The sequence below is a fragment of the Lygodium microphyllum genome, chromosome 12 (genome assembly GCF_053477565.2).
Source record: "Lygodium microphyllum isolate KBCC chromosome 12, Lygodium_microphyllum_v1.1.10, whole genome shotgun sequence".
Lineage (NCBI taxonomy): Eukaryota > Viridiplantae > Streptophyta > Polypodiopsida > Schizaeales > Lygodiaceae > Lygodium > Lygodium microphyllum.
In genome coordinates, this window is record NC_141146.1 from 51,329,903 (window position 1) to 51,346,174 (window position 16,272).

At 39.7% G+C, this 16,272-nt stretch overlaps 1 protein-coding gene across 1 annotated transcript; it reads right to left on the reverse strand.

Annotated features, from left to right (window-relative positions):
• Positions 1–588: 588 nt before the first annotated feature.
• On the reverse strand, positions 589–5,118 carry LOC148027757 (DNA ligase 4-like). The gene is made up of 2 exons (XM_087689463.1): positions 3,988–5,118; positions 589–3,870 (listed from the first exon to the last, which is right to left on the reverse strand). The coding sequence occupies exons 1-2, from the start codon at positions 4,939–4,941 to the stop codon at positions 1,345–1,347; spliced, it is 3,480 nt and encodes a 1,159-aa protein (XP_087545589.1). The 5' UTR covers positions 4,942–5,118; the 3' UTR covers positions 589–1,344.
• Positions 5,119–16,272: the final 11,154 nt, after the last annotated feature.

A 16,272-nucleotide genomic window follows, 5' to 3' on the forward strand; every position in this document is an offset into this window, starting at 1 on the left:
ACCATGGATCAATCCTGGCACCTTACGAGGGTGGGCCATTGAGCATATCTAACAAAGGTTCACCAAGTGTCTAGCTTATCAATGGCCCATTGGGTCTCATCAAACCCTACAAGAAGTCTTCAAGATTAATGGCCTCACAATGAAGAAAATCTTTCTACTTTGATTGTTTCAATGTAAAATTACTATGATTACCCAAATCCTAGGCATTCCTAGATTCTGGATCCCACCATCCAACCCTACGACCCTAGGCGTTCCTAGATTTTGGATTTCACCATCCAACCCTACAACTTAATAGCTCCATTGTGAAGAAAACCTTGATAATTGGATATTTTCAAGATAAATATACTTTAAATTACTATGATCACCCTCGCCCTAGCCTTTGCCAATGGGGAGCTGCAATAGCCATTGTTAGAACCTCGAAATTCTCTTTTCAAATGTAGACGCTTAGAACCTCGAAATTCTCTTTTCAAATGTAGACGCTTCAGTCTATTATTGCTTTTCTCATACCTTTCATAGCAGGCTATGGAGGCAAAACCATAGCTTGCAGTCCAACCACCAGAGTGGACCGGCGACAATTAGGCAGCTGTAGCTAACGTGGCCTACCAAATGCCCCCTCCTCCCATTCCTCTAGATGCCATGTCATTCATTATAGAATGTGCCTATGCTTCGTGGTCTATAATGAATGTACAGTTATTCTAAATCTGAGAGCTAGCTCAGGTTACCTCCCATGGCCTACTATTTAAGCACAAGACCCAGTAGAGGCTTGAATTTTCGCTCCTGTGTTTTCGGCTAATAACGTGCATAAAAAATATGCATATTTCCAGTGGGTACTGCACCCACCACTGAATTGATTTAGGAAAATGTGCACTGGAGGAAAATACGGTGCAGGAGAGCAGTATTAGGGCTGAGCAAAGGAAAAATGTGATGCAAGTTGTGTGATGGAAGGGTACTAGCTATGCATACAAAGTTTGTCAAAAATTGGGTAAGAACCTTGATACTAGGCACCACAGTACAAAACCGGCCACCATTGTGGACCTTAAGATTGGAGCTCTAATCAGCTACCCCTTGTCATTCATGTACCATTGCAATCTGCCGGCTTATTACCCATGGGGTTGTTGCCCTAGCATTGAAAGTCGCATCTGGAGTTCTTGATCACTTCTGTTCAGAACTATAGAAAGGCCTGGGAAAATTTCTGGCCTTTTAAACTCGTTCAGTTTTTCTAGTTTCAGAAAATCTATTTTACCATATAGGTAAAAGCTCTTTACATTTGCACTCAAGATCTCTGATTGGACTTCATCTGTACAGCGGAATTGGCAGTGATAGCCATATAACTTGGTCAATATGTTATTCTGGATCCAACAACTTCTGCACCAGGTCTTTGTAGCTTACCTTTTTCTTCTTCCCAACTGGATCTCTTTCCATACTCCCGCTTGTGCTAGAGGGGTCATTTGATGGATAAGTAGTGATTGCTTGATGAGGTCTTGACTGAGACAAATCACCTGCAGCCTCTTCTGCAGGTTCAGGAAATACAAAATGTAGACCACTTGCAGGTACATTAGTCTGTTCATTTTCTGCATAATTCTCATTGCTAGATCTGGTTTCTTCTGATGAAAATCCAGTTTTAGACTTCTTTGACCTGTGACTTTGCTCATTGCTCTTCTCACTGCTATTTTCACCAAGTCTGTCGACCTCATCCAGATTGTTTTTGCCAGGAGGCTTCCTTTTCCTTTTTCCATCCTGTGCAGTCTTCATTGCTCTACTAATTTGCTCTCTGCTCTCCTTATTATGACTTGCACCCAAAGCTTCCCTTGAGGATCTGTCTTGCTTCTCTGTCTTCAACCCCAGATTCTTGCTGTTTGAAGGTTTTCTTCTATTCACAGCCCATGTTGTGTGGGCCCTCTTTGGAAGTCTCTCAGTACCAAGTGACAAGGCCCCTTCAGCTTCACTACCAGAAACGCACAAAGCTTGATCTGTAGATACAACATTCTTACCAAATTTTGACACACTGCTTTTAGATTGTGTCACATTGCCCCCCTTAATCCCATCATGGGACTGCATTCTTTGACTTTTGGAACTTGCATCAGAAAACAACTGTCGTTTTGGGATAAGTTCCTCACCCTCAGATGGCAAGTCATCTTCCCTTATCATTGGTCGACCCCTCTTGCTCAACCTAGCAGCAGGAGGGGGAACTTGCTCCATCAGCACCTTTGAAGGTGTTGAAACGCCTTCTTCAGAAGCATCCTTGGTGTCAATAAAGCTGAAGCTATCCTCCTCAGGTTTCTTATTGCTAGTTAAGGCTGTTTCCAGCCATGTATGCTTGATCGCATGAAGTTTCTTTAATATTAACAAGTTCCTATCTTCATTGGAGATGCTTCGCATAATGTTATGGAGGGAGACGGGATGATCAGCTGATGAATAGATAACCATGTGAGTGGCATCTTTTAACTTATCCGTTACTTCCCCATCAGACATTAATACTTCAAGCTCAAGCCTTTTCAGCACGATCTCTGCTACTGCCTGAGCATCCAAGTTTTTTGAATGTATCGGATTATGAAAATAGATCTGGCAACCACAAAAAAGGCCAAAACCTGCTTTAAGACAAAACTTTTTCTCAAAATTGCAAAGTTCCTCTTTGTCAACATGCAGCTCAAGCCCATCCAAATTTTCAAACAGTTGTTTCAAATCACTAATGTCATTATCCTGAAAATAGCTATCACCAAATTCATCCATGTCTCCCAACTTCGCCAATTTTGAATCTTTTGTTAAATGCAGAATATATTTTGGAGTCAAAGGAAGAAGAGACTTCTGAGCACAGCAATCTGTCACCCAAGATTGATGGATGATATCTGCATGTAAAGCTGCTGCCTGATACCTTATTCCCTTCTTTTCTGCAGCAATTGCATGAGTTACAGAACTATTCAAGTTCATGGAAAAAGATCCCCCATTTTCTGCCACCATTTTATGAAGGCTATCCCTTAAAGATTGGGCTTGAACGTTGATAAAGTGAAACACCATGTGTTTAAAAATAGAAGTTTCGTGCTTCACATTGGACACATCCGTTACCAACATATGTGAGGGAACCAAAGGGACCAACCGGGTAGTTTTCCTTGCCTTTGGAACCCTTGCTTTGAAGCTTTTGTTATTTTCTTTCATATCAACTGTGTTTCCATCCCTTGAATGTACAATTTCAACTAGACTCTTGACAGTGAGACAATCATACCAAGGCTTATCGTACCGAACCCGACGTGTACGAGGAAAACGCAAGCTGTAAGGAGCTGCAAAAACCTCTGACTTTATGGTGCGTATGTCACTAGTAATCTCTAGTATCACAGACTTCTCTGGCTGTGTAACCCAAAAATCAGGGCGTTCCTTTGCATGGTTTGTCACTGTGTAGAAGCTTGGTGGTTTTTTGCTTAAGTAAGGCTTCAGCTTGCTCACAAGAACATCTCTTTCATTTTCACTCAGTCCTGATCCGACCTTGCAGAAGGAAAGAAATCGGGTGGGATTCCCACCTTGGTTTGGCTGTTCTGCCACACCAAGCAGAAACTGACCAATCTCACCTCCTCGACGGCCAGCTCCAAGATAGCAACCTATAATCAAAGCATCCAGATCACTTTCAGCATGAACATAATCAGGTTTCAGCTTTATCCATTTGCTACTCCGATCACCAGGTTCCCATTTGGAGTCCAGATCCTTGAGGACGATCCCTTCATCTCTATTCTCAACAGTCTGCAGAAAGAACTTATTAATCTCTTGTGGGCTGTGCACTGGCATGGACCAGCATGATGTATCATCTGACCCTGCACCAGTACCTGGCAAGAGAAGCTCTAATGAACCGCGCAAAGGCTGTACAACTTCTTTAAGAAGCATCTGCCTTTCACAAAGACTTCGATGAGTTACACTACTATCATTGGAATACAAAATGTCAAAAGCAACATAGCATAACTGTTGATCAGTATTTAAACCCTCCCTAGCAGCCTTTGCTACCTCTTGATTTGACCCAAACTCAGCAAACCGATTTGTCAACTTGTTCCAGACCAGCATTTCTCCATCCAGGATACATTTCTCAATTCTTACTTGTTTAAGTATGACAGGTGCCAACCCATCTATGTACTCTTTATGGTCAATAAAGCTTCTGGAGAAGAAATGCACATCATTTCCATTCTTGTGTATTTGGATGCGATCACCATCAAACTTGCACTCAGCTATGATGCGCTTGCCACGGAGCTTCCGCCAAGCCTCTTCCACATCAGCAACTCTGGAGGCAAGTTGCGGTCGCACCGGTTTGCCTACCTCAATATCCTGCCTCTGGAATCTCTGGCTTCTATCTTTCAGTTTTTCACAAACAAGCTTCAAATCACAAGTGACATTGAAAAGGTCCTCTGCATCCGGATGGAACTCGTGCAGCACAGTCTTTTCACTCATGCCAAGTTTCAACTCCTTCAAGATGATGAGAATGATCCATTTCATCTCCTGAGCATTAGTTTTATGAATCAGCTCCGCGAGGATGGCAGTCTTGTCCTCACGGCCTTCGGCAGAAGCCAACCGGTCAAGGTAGTCATTGACATCCTTAATGAGCAAGCCACCTGAGACTGTGATTTGCCTCCTGAACAAAACCTCGGCGGCAACGAGAGGGAAATTGCCAGCATTGGGACCCCCTGCTTTCCAGTGGAGAAGCCTTTTGGCATCCTCTGATTCTTTGGCTAGCCCTAGGGCATCAGCCAAACAGCGGGCCAGCGCGGCCTCCTTGAGGCCGTAGGTGCCCCTTTCCTTGTCCAAGACAGGCAGTATGAGGCGCAATGCACTGAAGAATTCATGGTCGGTGTAGACGTGGTCAAGGAAGGTCCGAAGGTACTTCCTCTTCAAGGCTGGCTTCTTGTTCCTCGAGATGGCCTCCAGCATGCTACAGAGCACGCTGAAGCGTACTGTCCTGTCGCACATCTCTCTCTTTCGCTCGCTCCGATCTCTTGTATTGTTCTCTCTCTCTCTCTCTCTCTCTGTGCTCTGCTAGTCTCAATTTCTTGTATCGTTGTGTGTATGTGTTTCCGAATTCTGCAGAAGCTTCAACGGCACGCTGCCACGCCCTCCTTCCATGTCAGAATCGTTGACTTCAGAAAATAAATTCCCACACTAATGCGGCAGAACTACCCTTTGCTTGGTTTTAGCTTTGATTACACAAATTACAATTATATCTAAACTTCTACTAGATGGATGTTAAAATGACTTTCTTATATGTGGACCTACATGAGGACATCTATATGCAATAGCCTGAGGGCTTTATGGAAAAGAGCTAGGAACATCTAGTGTGCGAGTTGAGAAGGACTCTCTATGGGCTTTGTGGAAAAGAGCTAGGAACATCTAGTGTGCAAGTTGAGAAGGACTCTCTGTGGACTTAAGCAGGCACCTAGGGAACAGTGTCATAAGTTTGATGTCTTTATGCATTCATAGTTCTATATCCACAATGCTATGGATTCGTGTCTTCAAATGAAGAAGACCCATGATAGTAGCCTTGTCATTTTGGTACTCTATTGATGATATGTCGATTGCTTGGAGTGCTTATAATGAGTAGGATGCTTTGAAGACTTAACTCAAGAGAAGCTTTAAAATGAAGAATGTGGGATATGCTTCTAATATACTTGGTGTGCGTACCAAGCGCAACCACTCTAAGAGGAAATCATCTACTTGTTTCAGAAGCAGTACATGTGCAAGGTTCTTAAATGGTTTTATATATAACGTGGTAAGCCCATGAGCACCCCTTTACCTTCCCATGTGAAGGTTGATCAAGTAGATTGTCCCTAGTGAAATGATGAGCAAGCCAAGATGACCAAGTTTATGTATGCATCCGCAATGGATAACTTGATATATGCCATGATAGCAATTATACCTGACATAGCCTTTGTAGTAGGAGTTGTGGCTTATTTTATGGTAATACCTAGCCAGCAACATTGGGATGCTGTGAATGGTATCATGAGATACCTTAAGGGCATTGCAGACTTGTGTCTTTGCTATAATAGTTAAGATATCGGAGTCATGGGCTATACTGACTTAGATTATGTAGGAAATATAGATAGTAGGAAGTTCACCTCTGGCTATGTTTTCACATTTGCTGGGAGTGCTATTGCTTAGATGCTTAGGGTGCAAAAATACATTGCCTTATTTAGCATTGAGGTTGAGTACATTGTAGTTATTGAGGCTTGCAAGGAGGCCCTATAATTAGGTTGTTTTATTGTGGACCTTGGTATTACCTCTATGTCTCCTATCTTGCATTCAAATTCTATGAATGTCATCCAATTGGCATGTAATCCCATCTTTCATGCAAAGATCAAGTACATTGAGGCATGTAATCACTACATCAGAGAGGTAATTGAGGATAAGTAGATAGAGCTTGTCAAGATCTCTACAGATAAGAACTTTACTGATATGTTTATTAAAAGTCAACTAGTAAAACATTATGTCTTCCTTAGGAAGATAATGGGCATAGAATGAGAACCACAAGAGAGAATATCTTATCAAATTCAACTCCATTTGCCTTTTTAAAAACCCTTTGTAACCAAATGGGCCTTATATACTAGCTTAGGGTAACCAAGGATACTCTTTAATTGATACACCCACTTGCATGGCAATGCATATTTTCCATTAAGCAAGGAAACCAAATCCAAAGTATAATTTTTTTGTAGTGAGTCAAACTCAGAATGCATATACCTCTCCTAAGAGGAACTATAACGTAGAGGACTCATAACAATTAGGAGGATGCAATACTCTGGTAGAGCATCATAAAAGTGGTTGTGGAGTTGGCACATCCTGTCCTCTCTATCCATCGTTAACATGATCTTGCACAACATATGGATCTTGAGCTACCAATGCATCAAGGGCAACTACATGCTATCTAACTGGGAGTAGTTGTATAGTAATAAAAGGCTCCTCCTAAAAGATCACCATGTGCACCTCAATCACCTACTCATGTTTCTTATGTATCTTATTCTCATGAAACACAACATCATTGTTGAACCCCTTTACTATAGAACAGCCAATTATTAGACAAAATTAAGAGAGGCACAAATTGAACAAGAAAGAAAATAAAGACAAGAGAGAAGAGAAATTGAGAAATCATACACGACACAAGATTGAGTACAATCTTTTTCCATGCATAGATGAGTACTTCCCCTACGTATGTATTTATAATATTAGAATAAGCTTTGCCTCAAAATACATTGAAAATATCATTTTTGTGTTTCTTTCTTTTCTTCACCTTGCATGACTTGCTTTTGTGCAAATAAATCAAATCATACTCTATTCTAATAGCTTTACCAAAATAATATTTTATCTTCTCTAATAAATACATTAAAATAAATCTAGTATATATGTACGCATGCAAAGTCCTTGTGCTAATATGTGCATATTAAATATATTGCTTTTAGTAAATTTTTTCATGTTGTAGAGCACATAAATTCCACATATTAAATTGTGCACTCCAAAATAATAATTATGCTTAACTTTGTCTAATTATCTGCTCACCACAATACAACACATATTAGCATCCTTCCATCTATCTACTAGGCATAATGCAACTAGTACCATATGTACGGTTCATACGATAAGTCACGGATTAAGCGACAAATAGACAAATTTTATAATAATAGAAATCAATAAATTTAATTCCATAAAATTTCTTAGAGAGTTAAAAAGTAATTGTTTCCAATTAATAACTCAAAGAAAAATATGCAAGGGTGACCAACCACATGCAGGTGTTGTCTCCTATGATGAATCTACAATGTATACTAGTGGTACCTTTTGTGGTGAATCTGTACTATAAAATTCCATGAATATTTACACAAAACATTGTCTAGTGCAAAATGAATCTATGCTCGTGGGATGCTTAATGTAATTGTGGGTGGTAGGCATCAATTAGATTGTTATGTTATGGAGTCAGCGGTGATTTTTGAATCTATTGTTGGGAGTAAAGGTGCATGTGCCTAGCTGCTCGTGTATTAGTTACACTACCCACACCATGTATTAGTTACCTACACACACCTACCACTATCACTTTATTATCTATTCTTTCAATGAAATTTGAATAAAGGGAAGGTTGGTTACACATTGTAACTATTGGCCGAGTTTCCACATCCTCTCTCTCTCTCTCTCTCTCTCTCTCTCTCTCTCTCTCTCTCTCTCTCTCTCTCTCTCTCTCTCTCTCTCTCTCTCTCTCTCTCTCTCTCTCTCTCTCTCTCTCTCTCTCTCTCTCTCTCCTTCCACCATAGCTCTTACTTTCACTCCATGCTTCCACTTCAGGGTTTACTTCCTTCAACTAATATAAGAGCCATGGCACCAGCATTGAGAAGCTCTTCCCCTTCAGTTTACTTCAGCCCAGATTTGAAAAGCTTCAGCTCTTCATTCATGGCAACCATGGTTTCAACTCATCAAGGTAACAATTAATGCTTAGCTTTCTTCAAGCTTCTCTACACTCATCGGAGACCTTTCGAATGATACTTCAAGCACCATTAACAACCTTTCAATCCTCAACAGCACTAGCATTGTGCTCAGCAAAGACTTAAGTAAAAAAAGTGTAAAATTTAGCATGAATTTCTCTAGTCTACTCTTTCCGACTCAGCCTACTTCCAATCATTCTGCTTCCAGTCATCTCTTACAGCCATGAACACTCTTGAGCATTAGGCAAAGGTCTGAATAGGCTCCCAACATTGATATTGGGTATATGGCATTGGATTTGAGCTTTCATACTTTAGTTCTTAAGTGTCATGTATAGGACAATTTACTATAATAACATCCGGGAAAGTATACTCTCAGAGTTTGGAACTCTTGTTTATGTTTACTAATGCTTATATGGTACCCCGATGCTTGATGGATATAATGACATTATCTTGGATGCTTCTTAGACTGACTTAAGCACTCATTTGCTTAGTTTTACATAGGATTTTACTACTGTAATAAGCAAGATGAAACTTAATGCCTATTGATATTAGATGCTTCCCAAGCACTTTTTGGATGCTACACTGGGGTATACCATTGATCCTATATGCTTGGTTATGCTCTTTACATGCTCTTGAGTTGAGATTGGAGCTTTGACTTTTGACATTGGCCATCATTCACTATTATCTATGGTCATTTGATGTTATAGTAATAGATTTGTAAGTTACTTGGGTTGGATGCTCTTGGAAATATACTACTTGGATCTTTGATTATGGATACCTTTCACATGATGTTTTAAGCTTTGTTTGCTCATCTAGCATCCAACTTTTGTTCTAGTGGGAGCCGCTACTTGACACTTGGATGTTACATTGAGCATTTGGTTATGCAATTGAACTTGAGAGTCTTACAATGAGACTGTAGGCCTTGGTGACATGTACATGCTCTTGTCATGCTTTATGTATGCAATTGATGCTTAGTGGGCTGATCTAACATTGCTTTTGGGCCAGCACCTATCTCTGTCCTGATGTTGTCAATGATGTATGCATCTTGGTTGGCTATGTATTGAGCTTCTGTTACATCGCTCAGTTCATTGTGCCTTTGGTTCATCTCTTTTGTTAACCATGAGACCCACTCTATGCATGATGGTTATGCCTATGGGATATATCTCAAGGAAGTTTTTTATGGCTTAGAATAAGATTTCTAATCAACCTGTTCTCATACATTTTGATATAGAGACTATATATCATTATATCCATCCTCATATTCTTGAAGCTCTACATCTACCAAAGAAGAGGTTTGCAACTCCAAAAACATCAAGTCCTGCTTTCCAAGGAATGGAGTCTGAAGTTACTCCCATTCTTGGGAAACTAAGGAGATCCTCTACTCTAAAAACTAGGCATTCCTCGGGAGTTTGGGCATTTACATTATATATTCTAGGAAAATCAAAATCCCCATGAATAGTGCGGTCATAAAACACATTAATCCCTTGAAAATTCTCATTGCTAGTCACATATTTACTCACTGCTAGCTGTAGTTATTCCCTAGCAATTGCAGTTTGTTGTGTATGATTGACTGACCCTCTTTGGCATCGTTTTCTTACTAGTGTACTTTATATTTCAGCATGCTATAATTACAGTGTATTGCACTATTTATGCAAGTAGTCACCTCCATTTAACAATTAATTACATTGACTTTGTGGACAACTCATTAGTTGGTTAGTACTCCTTATTTTTAACTTGATCTAGCAGAGGTTTTGGGGCTGATTTGTAGGATATTATAATAGCTTATTTTTCCCTTTGTGCATTTGTTTGGTCTCAAAATCACTGGTGGTTCGTGATAGTACTATCTTTAATATTGACAAGTTGGATGGCACTAATTACAGTTATTGGAAGGCTCAAATCTAGCAAGTTTTAGTGTAAGAAATGAATGTTAAGCCTTTGAAACATGAGGGTCTCAAGTTCGAATGAATTGATGTAGAGGATTGGCCTGAATTAGATGAGCTATGTAAGTCTAGCATCATTTTGTGCCTCTCTAGGTAGGTGTCCTATAATGTTGTCTCTAATGGACAGTCCGCATGGGACTTATGGTATGAGATTCGCAATGTTGATGACAAGCAAAGCCCCTTTTGCAAATGTATTGGGCTGAAGTGACTTATGGACTTTCTCATGAAAGACAGTTGAGCGCCCTATATACACTTCACCCAAAATGGTATGGTTGAGCGCATTCATATAACAATTGAGAAGCGAGTATGCAATATGCTTAGCAGGCATGCTTACCACATCATTTTTAGACTAAGGCAGTTAATAGTACTGTACATTTGATAAATTGATCTCCATGTACTGCTCTTGACTATCAAGTTGTAAAAGAGGTATGGTTTGAAAAATATCCCTCATATGCTCATTTGCGTGTCTTTGGTTGCAAGGCTTCTTACCATGTTCCCAAGGACAAGCGTAATAAGTTGGATCCTAAGTCTAAGAAATGTATCTTTCTTGGTTATGGAGATGGAGGTGAGATGGTTGCAAGGCTTCTTACCATGTTCCCAAGGACAAGCGTAATAAGTTGGATCCTAAGTCTAAGAAATATATCTTTCTTGGTTATGGAGATGGAGGTGAGATGGGCTATCACCTATGGGATATGCAGGCTCGAAAGGTTATCTATAGCCATGATGTTGTTTTCCATGATGAGAAAATGCATTAGCAACTTGAGCATGTCATTGAGGTACGCACGATGATATTTCAGGAGGAGCCTCTTACTACTGTACAGCTCACTAGACAGCCTGTAATAGTGGCAATTGATGCTCTAGTGGCCCAGGTCCCTAATGCTCCACAAGATGTACAAGCCCCACAGCCTATTTTGAGGAAGTCTACTAGAGATAGACAACAGCCTGTGTAGTTTGCACCCTGTATAGATTATGTTATGGTGACAGATATGCTGGTGAGTCTCTTACTTATTATGAGGCCATGCGTCGAGATGATAATCACTCTTGGGAGAGGGCCATGCAATCATAGTATGATGCACTACAGAAAAATCATACGCGGAATTTGGTTCCTTTGCCTAATGGAAAGTGTGCTTTATCATGCAAGTGGGTTTACAAGTAGAAAAGTACCCCTGGATACCCTAAGCCAGTATACAAGGCCATATTGGTTGCTAAGGTTTTCAAATAGGAGCATGGTGTGAACTTTGACGAAGTCTTTTTTCCTGTTGTGAAGATAACTCACTGTACACTTAGTGTTGGCTTTAGTTGCTCAACTTGACTTGGCTCTTTATCAGATGGATTCTTCATTGAAACTTGGATGATAAGATTTACATGGAACAACCTAAGGGCTTTGCAGAATTTGGCATGGGCCACCTAATGTGCAAATTGAGAAAGAGTCTTTTTGGCCTTAAGTAAGCATATAGGGAATGGTACCACAAGTTTGATGCTTTTATACATTCACATGGATATTCCTATATTGATATGGATTCATGTCTATACAGAAGAAGGCTCGTGATAGTAGCCTTATGATTTTGATTCTCTACATGGATGATATGTTGATTGTTGGGAGTGCTCATGACGAGCTGGATGCCTTGAAATGTTAGCTCAAGAAGAGCTTTGAGATGAAGAACATGGGACATGCCTTACATATTCTTGGAATGCACATTACATTGTAATATTCATAGGCAATAAAAGTTAATTGGTTAGTTCAAAAGTTAGTTAGTCAATTAATAACTTAGTAAGGTTACTAACTAAAGAAAAAAATTAACTAACATTAATAACTAACTAACATTAAAAATAAATAAATAAATAAATAAATAAAATCGAGAGTCGTAACTCGATATTTCTTATGAATTAACAAGGACCGTAGCCACCCTTCATGGAAGTTATAACGTGAACAAGAAATATGAGCTATATTAATCACTAATGTTAATGTGCGTAGTAAGGATAGTCTAAGAATATTTGACTTTTGGATAAGATTAGAATATTTTAGATATTATATTTTAAATTTAAAAAAAAAGAGATATGGAGATTTCTAGAACTGGATGTCATTTAAAAGAAAAGACAAGTGATGTGTTAGTTAGTTTGAAGATTTTATAAAAAGAAAAATAAAGAAAAGTGACTGGCGAAATCGCACGCACCGCAATCACAGTCTACAGGCAGTAGACAGCACTTTGAACAGAGAAAAGAAGAAGGAGTGAATTGAGAGCTTTCTAACCAAGTGTCTTGGTGTTTAGAGGTTTTACCCCCCTTTCGGAGCCAATGGAACCATCAGATTTATGATCTGAGCATCAGATCACTGATCTTTCCAAGATCCCCCTCCACAAAGAGCTCCTCCTCTCAGCCACAGCCATTCTTCTCTAATTCACTATAAATAAGAGGCATAGGGGGCACTTAGGGAGACATAAGGAGACCCCAAGAGGCTAAGAGAGAGAGGAAGAGAGAAAGAAGGTTACTCCTTCAAGAGGCTGCGAGAAGAAGCTAGAGAGAGAGAGAGAGAGAGAGAGAGAGAGAGAGAGAGAGAGAGAGAGAGAGAGAGAGAGAGAGAGAGAGAGAGCTCAAATCCCTTATCTCGATCTTTAACTAAGCCATATTCTCGTACGCTCTCTCATCTCAAATCTATTCCACCTTCCCTATCTCTAGAACCACTCGTGGACGATGGCTCCAAAGCGACAAAGTGGAAAAACCATGGGGACCAACGCAACCAGTCAAGCAATGGGTATTGCCAATGATACGAGAGTGCTCGAGGTTGCGAAAGTTGCCACTACCAATGGAACATCGGGTGTGGCTAATATGAGCGCGAGTAAAGATGAAGTTCCTAATGTCATCATGCTGCCAAACCAGGTTATTCATTACTAGATTATTATTTTGCTATATAAGATAATTACATAAGATATTAGCTTCCATATTCTTCACTTACACAAATTGATAACTCATTTAGAAAATATATTAGTACAAGCATAAACAATTAATCACTATGATTTGTAGCTAGATTAATTGAGATTCTAAGTCATAGAATCAGGATAGAATTAATTGCCAAAGGTTATTGTATATATGTCTTTATACGCATTCAATATAGTTATGGTAAAATGCGACAAGGTTAAGAGTTGACTAGAGACAGTTATAGGAACTGATTGTCTATTTAAGAGTCCTATAGGTCATCTCGTTGAGTTATTGACACAATATATTTCTTTAATGAATTTTGCTTATGTTGAATAAGTGAGCCCAAACGAAAAATTCATGCCTTGCTTAACATGTTATAAGAGATGTACTCAACACTTCTTTATGGGGAGGAGAATCCTCATTAGAATGCAAGGTTACCTTAGGATAAGGTCTACCTTAGCTATGTGAAGTTGTGAATTACATGTTGGGGTGATTGTCATTGCACCATTTGATATACATTTGAAAGGACTATTTGTGTTTGCTAGAATCTAGATCTCTGATTGAAATTATTATCAAACAGAATAAAAGGAAGGATCGCGCTAGGCTACCCCCAAGCTAGCGGCGAGACTCTACTCCAAGGGGGTCATGATTATTGCTACGAAAGGCTTGGACCGGCTCCGTAGGCAAAAGGTCTAGGGATAGTCTTGGACAATAGGAATTGTAGGTACTAGAGGGGGCTCTAGCTGTAAATCTTGCATTGTTCCAAGAATCTACGAGCCCCTTCGTGACCCAGGATAGGATCCTGGAACCCTAAATACTAGTTATGAGGGTGGAATTTTGGTGGACAGAATATCCTTATGGAATTCTGTGTATCTTTCGCTGGGATGGAATGATGAAAATTGTAATAAAATTCCAATATAATAAAGAAGTTTGCTTTACTGTTCAAATTGTATGCGTGTTGGTGAGATAAATTATGTGAAGGAACCTGTGACTTAATGGACTAATTAAGGATGCTGGTTGTATATGTTCCAATAAATGTGTTGTAGGTAATTAAAAAACTAAAGATGACCCATCATCAGAGGAAAGCGGGTGGGCATAACCCCCGATGGGTCCATCCAATGGTAGGGTGGTCTCGGTTAGTTGGGAGCTTTTCTAAATCGGCAATAGAAATAGGAAGATGGTAAATTGACAGTAAATTGACCAACTAGTTGTTAGGTAGAACTGACTTGCATTGTTTTAGGGGGCCGGAATGGGATTTTGCCCTATGGGTAGGAGGGTTGACGTACCGCACTTCCCTCCGTCTCCCATTCTCTTTGAACTAAGTGCAATGGCAAGTCCGCTTCAGATCGAGTAATCCTCTAAAAGTGGGACTCGAAATTAGTAACGCTAGATGACTGCTAGGAGACCCATCCGATTTTAGGAACCCAAATCTTCAGGTCGATCCTAGTGGCTTCGGTCGGAACTCTCCCATTGCGAAGTAGACTCAGTAGGGCCTAAGTGAAAAACCCCGTGATGTTCCAACGGAGCATCGGGTGGCATCATTTACGGAAAACCTACTGATGGACTACTAAAAGGTGTGCCGTGGATTGAGACTAGTGGACACCTCACAGTTGGTATCAGAGCGCACGTTAGTATAGATTACGACGTAAGCTTAAGAAAAATATTTTTTCTAAGCATAGCCTAGGACATGTTTTCTTCTCTTTATTAATGTATGTTTTGAATTATGGCAGAATAAGAAATCTTGGAAGCGATTCTTGATCTTTCGAGTACTATTTATGTCAGCTATGCATTCATCCAGTTTTGCCTGGAGAATTCAGATAATGCGGGTACTAGATCAATTGTAGAACCCCTCGCCTCTATATCGTGAAAGACGGTGGATGATTAGGGGAGGTTATTGCTATATCAATGCAAGCCATCTAGCTTATCTTCAAAATAATCTGAAAAGGGTAAAATGGATGGAAGATCTTGAAGTTGTCAAGATCTATCTATTTCATGAGGCCAGTGTAAACTCAACCTTGTATACTAGAGGCAAGAAGATCAAACTAAACCAGTATATCTATGGGGAAATTACGAAGATCCTTCCAGCTGACAGAATAAAAGTCATAGGTCGCTCTAGCCGCCGCAACTACAAAAAAGACAGATTTCCTGAACGCCCTAAAAAATTTAGATTCCTAGATATTTACTCTCCGAGTCCAAGTTACTTCATAAAGGATGTATCAGAGTGTCATACTTAGATTGTAGTAGGGAATCCTTTCCTGAAAGAAAATAAGATGAGCCTGCGAGCCATCTGAATAATGTATTTCCTTCCATCTGATTACCTTGTACATTCGTTGTAATAAAATATTGATTGATACTTTATTAATCAGAGAAATAATGCAACCTTATTTTTTTTCTTGAAACCTCTGAAATTGCAATTTAACTTTAGTATGGGAAGAGAGTTTATTTGAGAGTCGTTTCAATAAACTAAGCGAGATATAATTTGAGTATTAAACTCTATTATTGACACTATATAGATTTGTAAAATTTAACTTACGAATTGCTAAAAATTTCTCAGAATCTCGCACCCACAATAATTCCCCAACAAAGCTCAAGAGAAAAGGAATCTTTTGAAGCAAGTCAAACCTTCGGAGTTTGATGGGAAAGGCGAAAATGTGGAAGCTAATGCAGAGATTTGGATCGAATCTATGGAGGATTATTTTACTGCTGTTGGAACTATCCCAGCCAACCAAGCCATGATAGCTAAGCTAAAATTAATTGGCGAAGCTCGACTTTGGTGGAAGCAGTGGTATCGAGATCATGGTGTCCCTGAAAATACCATTACTTGGGATTTGCTGAAAGAAGCTGTAAGAGGAAGGTATTTACCTCCAACTTATCGCACCCAAAAGATGAACGAGTTCTTCAATTTGAAGCACATGGGACTAACCTTGGAAGCATACTATTCCAAGTTTGTTTCTCTTCTTAAATATGCACCCCCCATGGATACTGTTCAA